At 32.4% G+C, this 10,592-nt stretch overlaps 1 protein-coding gene across 2 annotated transcripts; it reads right to left on the bottom strand.

Annotated features, from left to right (window-relative positions):
* Positions 1–5,906: 5,906 nt before the first annotated feature.
* On the bottom strand, positions 5,907–10,454 carry LOC107406616 (uncharacterized). Of its 2 annotated transcripts, none has more exons than XM_025067663.3 (7): positions 10,061–10,454; positions 9,002–9,073; positions 8,822–8,886; positions 8,579–8,723; positions 8,411–8,506; positions 6,625–6,714; positions 5,907–6,421 (listed from the first exon to the last, which is right to left on the bottom strand). In XM_025067663.3, exons 1-7 carry the CDS (start codon positions 10,343–10,345, stop codon positions 6,416–6,418), a joined length of 759 nt encoding a protein of 252 aa, XP_024923431.2. In that variant the 5' UTR covers positions 10,346–10,454; the 3' UTR covers positions 5,907–6,415. The 2 variants fall into 2 exon arrangements, with proteins under 2 accessions (XP_024923431.2, XP_015869247.2); XM_016013761.4 differs by having other exon boundaries at positions 8,411–8,494; positions 10,061–10,446.
* Positions 10,455–10,592: the final 138 nt, after the last annotated feature.

Below are 10,592 nucleotides of genomic sequence, written 5' to 3'. Positions count from 1 at the left end.
GGCAATCCAATTGTGAAATCAGAATATTGATGTGATGATTATTCTATATATTTATATTTCACTTAAAAAAAAAAAAAAAGAAGGTAAATTTCCTTTTTAAACAAGGTAACTAAAATGATAAACAAAATTCCCATTTTTGAAGATGTGTTTGATTTTGCTTGCAAGTGGACAAAGTTTCTGCTTAAAGCCGCAATTTGTAGCTTAAATAGAAGGAGTTCAAACACCTAGACTGCTATTGGTGTTGTAATGGAAAGTCCAAGCATCCAATTTCCAAATCTCTAACTTGCAAAACTAGCCTAAAACTATACTTTTAAAAATAATTAAATCAAAGATTTCAAAAATCTATACTTTGAATATGATGCAACTCTGCAAATATTGAATATTTTTTATTCACAGCTTTAAACCAGTTAGATCTAATAATCAAAATAGAATTTATTACTTTTTCCATCTTTTATTAAGAAACAAAAGGGGTAGTTTCATTCATGTCATAATTATTATTATTATTATTTTTAATCTTATTACCTGAAAAATAAAAAGCTTGCAAAAGCAAGCTATCGGCTCCAAGTGAGAGTGAGCCGCATCAGGATGCGCAACTAATTCTATCGGCTCCATTTATACATATATATTTATATTTATATTATGGTTTGTATATGGATACGTGTTTATAATTTATATTTTTTTGGATAAAAATATGGATTTTATTATATATTATATATTTCAAAATCTATGCTTCTATAACAAAAAAAAAAAAAAACAATTTTGAATACGATCTGTATTGTAAATTTTTTTTATTTTTTTTATTAATCAACAAGTTTATTTTGTTCTCCTTATCCAAAAAAAAAAAAAAGGTTGTTTTGTTTCTACATCGTCCTTTTCTGTTATTGTCTTAAAATCTTTGTTATCTATTTTTTGAAATTTAGTTGAAATAAATCATACTTTAAAGTTTTAAAAATCATCACTTATTTCTATAAAATTTGAATAATTATGAAATTTTGAAGTTGATTTTTGATAGAATTGATTTAAAAAAAAAAAAAAAAAGTCTGTTCCACCGCTATATGTTAAAAGTAAATAGGACATTATTATTTCCATGTACAAGTATTCTAATATTTACGTTAATTTTTTTTTTGTTTTTTTTTTGTGGTGTGTGTGTGTGTGTTTGGGAAAACAGTTTGTCCGTTTTTGGCGGGAAATCGCTGTCAGAGCAGTTTGTAACTTTTCTGAATTCAGGTGGGCGGTTTCTGGCAGTGGGTCCCAGTGTCCCCACCATTCAGAGGAAAACCCGACCACCCCGTGAAGCTTTTTGGTTCTCAAATCTCAACAACACACCGCCCAAAGCCAACCACACTAGACCAGGCCACGCGTACGCATGCGAAGGGAAACGTGGATTAAACGCTCCATAAGAGAGATTGGGATTAGGTTGTCAAAAGCAAAAGAGATTTGGAGGGGAGCCTTTGTGTGGGGCCAGAAAGTACCTTCGACCGTGCGCGCAAAAGTCCACGAGTGAAGGATTTTGTCATCGGGGATGTGGGATCCACACGGTTTTACACTTTTGTCTATTTCCTCTCCTTCATTCTCTTCCATCACATGCCTTCTCTTTTCTTTTTCAATTCCATTCTATTCTATCCATTTTTCAAATCAATATTTTTAACCTTTTTCACCATCATTTATTATTATTTTTTTAATCTTTCATTTTATAAAATGAATGGGATTAATTTAAATTTTTTTTTTTTTCTTACAGATAGAAGCTAGGAAACCAAGAATTAGGTCTTCCATGATGATTTATGCTTCTTATTTGAAAACAATAAAAAAACAAAAATAATTGGAAGACTACCATTTCTAGGGAGGGGGGCTATATGCTTATATGGGGAATACTAAAAAAATTATTATAATTGGAATGGTCCAAGGACTGGGGTAATAGCTCCTACCAGTACTACAACTACTCAAAAGCAAAATCAACAATGACTTTTGCTTAATTTAAGCTTCCTCAAATCTCTAAACAATATGGGTGGGGGGGCCATTCTCCAAATCCAGAAGCTGAGGATCTGTCATATATAGGCTCATAGCAATAGCTACCGTAGGCAAGTCTTCTTCACCACCTGGTTTTCAACTTTCACAACTGGATTTTTTTTTTTATATTTTTTATTACCTCCTCTTGTCTTTCCCCCAAGTGAATTTGCAACTCCTTTTGTTCTATAACAGAATTAATCAATTTCCCTGTTTTAATTTTCTTAGTATTATTTAACATTTTCAAAATGGAAACAAAGAGTTATAAAAAATATAAAACATTCATCTTCACCCAATAACTTTGGTGTTGTGCCCTTTCTTTGGGACCAAGTTACCTTCTAGGAAGGAACTTGGCATTGGAGTATTAATTTATTCAAATTATGATGCATACTAAAATTTCTTTGTTTATATAGTGATAGAAATGAGAATTCCAACATTTACATTGGGCGAAGTTGGGAGACTTGGGTTTAACTTGGTGGTTGGTCAGTCTTCTCTACTCTTGTTTTGGACATTAAACATTGCTTTGAATTTCAGTAGAATGAAGTTACCGGGAATTGTGGCATAAAACATGGACTTTGTTTTTTTTCCATGGAAAAAAAAAAAAATCTTTTTATGCAATCAAACGAAAAAGACATCAAATCTTGAAGTTTGCATGGTCTAAGATTCATTGATGGTCCCTTTTTATTTAAATAATAATAATAATAATATATTACTATGAAAGAAAAACAAATTTAACTAATTACATTCTTCGTCATCTCCAACTCCATGCACAACTATCCTTTATATTAGAATTAGAATTGATTAATCAAACTAGTATTCTCAAATCCAGTGCTAGTGGTATTCATTTTAATTTATGACTTATTAGAATTTAGCAGAGAATATGGATGAGATTTCCATTCAACACTCCGCCCTTTGATTTATCTTCCTTGTATATTTTTTTCTGAGAGTTCACCTGCTGGTTGTTAAATAAAGTCAAAATTGTCAGCTTATTTTTCTGTGCTCTCTGCAGAATCTGACTATTCTTTATTCATTTTTTTCTTTACCCAAAAAATAAAAAAATATAAAAAAAAACTACTCGATAATCAATTTTCTATTGTTTCACAAGTATAATAATATTTTGATAAGCGCAGAGTAATCACGGGCCAATTTACCAATTTTTGCTTATAGTTCACCCAAAAAAATAAAATAAAAAAGGGAATAATACCCAATTGATATATAACAATGGGGTTTGGTTAATAATGTCAAAGGTTGATAGGGTCACATCTCTCTTGGAGAGTTCAAAAAGGCTTCGTGAAGGTGCAAAATCATTGTCACGGTCCCATAAAAGCTTTCTTTCAAATAAAACAACCTACCCCATCTCCCATACCCTATATCTTGTTTTCTTTTTTCCATTTTCTTAATAATGATGGCGATGAGATTCATTTTACCCACAAAGCTCTTTTTTAATCAATTTTTTCTAGTTAATTCAAACAAATTAAATAAAAAAAAAAGGTATATATTATATACCCATCATCCATTTGTACTGAAAATGGGCTAGAACAATTTTTTTTCTTTAATACATTGAAAAATCATGAACCTCTCTTTTTCTCTAATGACAAGATTAGCAACAAGATTACGTCTTTGCTTTTTCGTTGTCGGAAGATCTTTTGGAAGCTGGAAGCCCCTTTTTTTTTGGGTTAATGAAATGGGGTATTCTTTGGTTGATTATGAAAGAGTTTTTATTGAAACAATGAAATAATTTTGTCTGGAGGGGAAGTTCCATCAATCAATCTTAGCTAGCCAAAGCAAAGTGTTCCATCAATTTTGTCTTTGATAATAAAACACATGTCCAGCTAATCGATCGCTTTCTCCTCCTCACCCCTTTAAACAGAGGCCAATGGTTTTAGATATTTACTGCAGAACCTAAATTAAAACATTGTTGAATAAAATATTGGTCACTGACTGTGATAACCATTGATAATGGAGCAGTTTGTACGGTGATCATTAATTGGCTTCTATTTAAATTTCTTTGATTTATTTTATTTTATTATTATTTTTTTTTGCAGAGATCCGCCACCATAAATGACCACAAATAATATTTTTTAACCAGCTAAGAACATTGTAAAAAACTCTTTAAAAATAAAAAATAATTTTTATATAATAAAAAATAAAATTTTTAAAATTTTTTTAATAATATTTTTTATTTTTATTTTATCAATAAATATTTATTATTATGTATTTTTTTATTTTTATTTTTTAATAATAAATAGTAATTAAAATATATTAATATAATATAATAATTTTAAAATTTGATAAATATTAAATAATATTAATATAATATTAGATATAAAAAATCTGTCTGGTTTCAAAATTTGGAAAACAGAATTCACTTGTTTTTTAAAAAATCAAAATACAAAATAGATTAAAATTTATTTTTAAAAATTGATTTTTCAAAATAAAAAAACCTTGGGATGCTCTAACATTCTTAAAATGCATATAAAAAATACTATGCATATGCAATTGAACCACAAGAAGCTAGCTATGTGCTATATGCTAGATGCTATGTGCTATATGCTACATGCTATATGCTATATGAAGTCATATGAATAGTATGATCTTATGTACGAGTTCATGTTTAATCTAAAGATTTGAAAATATGGGATTTCTGGCCATTGACAATATTGCCATGAAACCGGTTTATTCCAATACATGGTATAAATGCTTAGACTTTTTTTCTTTCCAGCTTGACAAACATTTGGATTAGAAATTCCACTACAGCTTGCTTTTTATGCCAAAGCCAAGAGGGTGAGAAAATTTGTATTGGTCAAAGTAAATAATACCAAGCCGAAAGGGAAGCTGAATCCAATAACGGGTATAGATTTTCTTGCCTATCTAGAAAGGAAAGGCAAAACCATGAAATGGGCTATTGGGGCTTTAGCATTTGTGACAGTAGAAAGCGCAGAAATGGACCATAAAGTTCTCAACCAGAAGTATTACATCACCAAATATAAACATCATCTTCTTTTTATTTATTTATTTATTTCTAGATTTCTTTGTGAGTGCAACAAAATAAATGATGCCCCAGCCCCACGCAACTACCTAACAAATTACAATTAGGGGAAGACTCTCAAATCGTGTTGCAGGAAGAGACATTTTTTGTGTCCATTAATAATGAATGACCCACGCGGAACTCACCTTATATATAAAGATATTACAAAGATTGGAAGGATTTTTACATTTACGTATTAGGGACCAAAAAACCTTCCACAAAACATAGGCGTAAAAGCTGCCAAAGAAAACCTTGGAAGCAGTTCCAATGGTTAATTAAAGTTTTAAGATGGCTTCCTCATTCCACACCGCAAAATCTTGAATAGATACATATGGCAATAGGTCTGTGTACCAATTGGATACAGCAATAATGTTATTGAACCAAGACTGTAACAATGGATCTCTGGATATGCGTCATGCCATGTAATGGCAATCACGAAAACAACCGGGTTCAAATACCTTCTCTTTCCACACTTCCATAACAAAGGGAAAAGCACTAAGCAAATAGTATTAACATCGCTAATCCTGATTGAATCTATTTGCCACTTCACTTCAAAAGCAACAAGATCCACCAAAGTAATTGTCCAGTGTAATGTGCTTAATTAAGATGTGATACAAATGAAGTATTTCATGAGAAATTAGCATGACAAGAAATATCTGTTCAAATTTGACAGTATACTGGTTTAAAACAGTTAACCGAAACTTATTGATAACAGGCTACTATATACTTTGGTTTTCCAAATGTTATTGATACCCATTACGAGATATGTAAATATCTTGCTATCAATAAACCAAATCCAACTTCAACCACCTTACCGTCAGATTCAGAACCTTCTATCACATGTTTCTCTATTACTTGAAATATACAGTGCATCTATCACAACATCACCTTTTGTTTTTTTTTTTTTTATAAATAATAATTTTTTATACAGAGCCTCTATCACATGTTAGTCAGAAATAAAAGAAAAATCAAATATCAAATTTGCATAATCGATGACATTTAACAGAGAGATGCAAACAAAGGAGGGAAAAAAAAAAAAAAAAACTTTGCGAACTCAAAGTTCACATTTACATTTAGTACTCTCTTTTCTTATGTTGCTTACTAAACACTACGAAAGATATATTTTCTTCTTTCGTAGATACGTGTAAAACACTAAAGGATCTTGTAAACCTACGTACTTATGGCCACTTTTGGCACTCTTCCTTTTTTCTTTTTTTTGGTTTTGTTTTGTTTTGTTTTGTTTTTTTTTTTGTTTTTTTTTTTTTTCTCCTTATAACAGAAAGCATTTGGGAAGATATGATATGCAAAACAGCTTGCCTGAAGATGAAAAAACAAGGCTTCAACCTCTGGTTGAAAAGCTGAGAGATTTCCATCAATGGTCTCTTAACCCTACGAAGATGCAAAAAGATGTCCAGTTAAAATACAAGAAATTGACTAAATAACTGCAACATCTCAGTCATTTAGCGTAAAGAAATATAAGGCTCAATGAGAAATACTACTAAAATCTTGACAATATAGGAAAAGGGAATAAGGTTATATCACTTGGAACTCTGTTACCCATAGATGTATGATAACATGATATATATCATTACCTGTCTCCTCCTTCGGCTTTGTATGATAACCCACGAACGGGCAACCACATAGCACGGTAAGAGAAAACCAGCGATTTGAAGAATTGGGACCTGGAAATGATGTTAAAGATTTACAGATAAGCCTACTATTTTATATATACATATAAAAAGTAAGCATGTATGGAGCACTAAATATAATTTTTATAATGCAACAGCTTCAGTATTATTAGAGATGGAAACGTCTTCTTAGAATGCCAAAGATAGAAACAGCACTGATAAAAGATATGTCTTTCTACTTTCCTTTTTGTCTTAATTCTTGTTTTCACTTTATCTTTACTGTATTATTTTCATTATTTTTACTTCCATAATCAGACCTACTGCCCAAGTCTTTTATCCTAGAATTCAAACCCTGCTAATTGAGTCTTTCCTCCATCACACAAACAACCTTAGCATCCTGAAGAATCCCGAATCTAGCCTTTGCCACAATTCAAAGCAGATAGCATTGCTTATAGGCCTACTTATCTTATTCTGTTCTCCAATATTAATCCCATATTTACCCTAAGACAAGTTGTTCCTCTAATCTTTTACTGCATTATTTTCATTATTTTTACTTCTTCCATAATCAGACCTACTGCCCAAGTCTTTTATCCTAGAATTCAAACCCTGCTAATTGAGTGTTTCCTCCATCACACTAACAACCTTAGCGTCCTGAAGAACCCCGAATCTAGCCTTTGCCACAATTCAAAGCAGATAGCATTGCTTATAGGCCTACTTTATCCTATTCTGTTCTCCAATATTAATCCCATATTTACCCTAAGACAAGTTGTTCCTCTAATCTTTTACTGCATTATTTTCATTATCTTTACTTCTTCCATAATCAGACCTACTGCCCAAGTCTTTTATCCTAGAATTCAAACCCTGCTAATTGAGTGTTTCCTCCATCACACTAACAACCTTAGCGTCCTGAAGAACCCCGAATCTAGCCTTTGCCACAATTCAAAGCAGATAGCATTGCTTATAGGCCTACTTATCTTATTCTGTTCTCCAATATTAATCCCATATTTACCTTAAGACAAGTTGTTCCTCTAATCTTTTACTGTATTATTTTCATTATTTTTACTTCTTCAATAATCAGACCTACTGCCCAAGTCTTTTATCCTAGAATTCAAACCCTGCTAATTAAGTGTTTCCTCCATCACACAAACAACCTTAGCATCCTGAAGAACCCCGAATCTAGCCTTTGCCACAATTCAAAGCAGAAAGCATTGCTTATAGGCCTATTTATCTTATTCTGTTCTCCAATATTAATCCCATATTTACCCTAAGACAAGTTGTTCCTCTAATCTTTGCCAACTTTTTAACATCAAAATTTAGAAATCAAATCTTATTAATGTGACCAACAAGGTTCTCTTGAACATAAATTTTTGCAATTTCAATAACTTATCACCCTAAAAAGCCTTTCAAAAGCTTTCCTAGTTATATGAAAAACCACCTTTTGTCGAGAGACTGCACTTAAATCACATTACAATAATGCCAGGTAGAACTATACAGTGTTTTGGGGGGGCCTGAAAATCTCATTTTCAGCACTAGCCCTTCCAAATAATCAGAATTTTATTATATTGTTGTATTCACTCACTCCGAGGAAAAATTACCTTTCAATTGGATGCTTTTATCCCCAACTTTCTTTCTAATTGTTTTATAACCTCTATTCCCTTAGGTTTTAAATACTAGTTACATCTTTGCTTTCAACTAAAATCAAAAGATAAACCTAAAATATCGTAGAGAAAAGAAATTATATATGACTTACATTGACGAACATTGATGATTCCAGCACCATGCCAGTATACCTTGTTACCATTAAAGCTTGTCGTACAAGCAAAATTATGAGCAACTGTACACATAACTGGCATATATTAGATTCAAAAAGAAAAATAATGATATGTCTGTACTTCTAAGTTTATGTTTATTTGCTCACAATGATTGCAATAGAGCACAGACAGGCAACGCTACTAGAATTTGCATCAGCATAATCCTCATACTCGGATTGCAACAAGTGACGTTCAGCAGCAGCTAGTGCTAAAAGATGCGATCGATGGAGATCAAAATGTGTTCCCCACTGCCTGATTATCAAGGAAAACATAAAACTTCATTTCATATGTTAAAAAAAAGAAAGAAGAGGAGGGGGAGGGGTGGTCGGGGAAGTATCTCACAAAATTACCTGATATCAATTGTCATTACTTCATTGCTTCTGGCAGGTGGAAGAGAATAATTTGGTGAAAAGACCTGTTAAACAGTAAAAGGAAATTGAACACTGCTTCAATCAAACATTTTTCTCCTTCCTACTTACGCACATAATAGATAGATATGGAATTAGGATAAATTATTTCAAAGCACCAACCTGATTGCAGATTTCACAGGTTACATCACCTTTTTTATTGCACCATCTCTGTATACACCTCCTATGAGCAAACTGCATGCCAAAGTGGGACATTTTAGCCGAAAATATGCTGTTAACATAACAGTATAATCCTACTACCCAAATGGAGTTTGTTAAGTTACTGATTGTCCTAAACATTACTTAATCACTTGGACCAGAATCAATCTTTACACTTTGCTTTGAACGCTTCATAAAACATGCCATTGACAATGAAAGGAGAAATAATTAATGGCCTTCCTTTATTTCCTTACTATTATTTTTTTTAAACCATTGCTGCGATGTCCAGAATGCAGCGGACATATACAAAATAGCTATTCCCACACGACATAGCTGTAACCATATGCAAAAAGATGCACAATAACATCATACACAAAATTGAGGAAAAACATGTCCTGCTTAACAAAATACATAATACGAGGAGAGGCAGAAAAAGCAAAAGATGAACTAACAACTACCAGAAGTAACAATAGCTTCAAATGGATAATATGAAATGTCAGTGCATTTATTTATTTATTTTTGAAGAAAGCGTATGACAAAATATATCATAAAAGCTATATTCATTTATTTCATTTATTTATTTCTCAGCCAAGAGAAAACAAAAGCGGAAGATGAAATAGAAATACACATATCAATAGACAGAGATGCTAAGAAAGTGATGTACAACAAAGCAAAAGACACAAAAAACGCATCCACAAAGCCAAAACCAGAGGAAAACAACCTTTTCACACAAGAAAACTCATTCCCCTAAAAAAACACAGCACCCTTTGAACAAAAACAAAGTCCAATCAGCACGCTGGAGAAAAAAACCTAAGAACTTACTTGCAGGACTTAAAAGTAAAGAAAATCAAAGAACTGGCAGGTAAAGACCCTTTATTTGTCCAGTTACAGGGAGGAGAGAAAGTTCCCACTTAATTCTCACTTAATTCCAAACCACCTAAAAACCCAAAAATAAAATATATTTATAAAATAAAAAAAATAAAAAAATTAGAACTTCAAAAGAAAATCCAGTAAACAAAAGACCTTGAGAGTGCCATTACAAGCACAAGGTGCCTCCATTGCATGGATTTCATCTTCTTCCTGGCAAATTCTACACTCCAAAATCTCTATTTCCTTGTTGGAAGAACACTCTTCTTCTCCACTGCTCTTCTTCTTCTTCTTCAGAGCAACAGTCCCAGGAGATGCTGACTCAACACTTGAAGTGGGCGGTGGAGTCTCACAGTCTCCACCCCTTCCTCCTCCATGGACTGACTCAAAGCATGTCGAGGCTATAATTCGATCCACACACACCATAAAGTCATCCACCATTTTTTAACGCACTCTGTTTTCTCTGCCACCACTCGCTCACCAAGTCACAAAGAATGAAGAACAGAAGAAGAGAGTGAGAGAGAGAGAGAGAGAGAGAGAAACAGTGGGTTGTACTGGTGTTTTTAAAAGGTAGAAGGTTTGTCAAGGCGGAATTTACGAAACAGGCCTGTTGTTATTCGTTTGGACTGAAATAACCCTGCTATGCTGTACTAACTACGATGTTCCGCAACAAAAATATCTTTCAACT

The sequence above is a fragment of the Ziziphus jujuba genome, chromosome 1, assembly GCF_031755915.1.
Source record: "Ziziphus jujuba cultivar Dongzao chromosome 1, ASM3175591v1".
Classification (NCBI taxonomy): domain Eukaryota; kingdom Viridiplantae; phylum Streptophyta; class Magnoliopsida; order Rosales; family Rhamnaceae; genus Ziziphus; species Ziziphus jujuba.
Note: the sequence above shows the minus strand (reverse complement) of the source record. Positions and strands in the feature narration are given on the sequence as shown.

Excerpts from the sequence above, each read along its gene's own strand:
- LOC107406616 (XM_025067663.3), bottom strand. The coding sequence starts at position 10,345 with ATGGTGGATGACTTTATGGTGTGTGTGGATCGAATTATAGCCTCGACA. Across the intron at positions 8,887-9,001 it reads CCTGTGAAATCTGCAATCAG|GTCTTTTCACCAAATTATTC; the intron begins GTTGGTGCTTTG and ends ACTGTTTAACAG. Across the intron at positions 8,724-8,821 it reads GTAATGACAATTGATATCAG|GCAGTGGGGAACACATTTTG; the intron begins GTAATTTTGTGA and ends CTTGATAATCAG.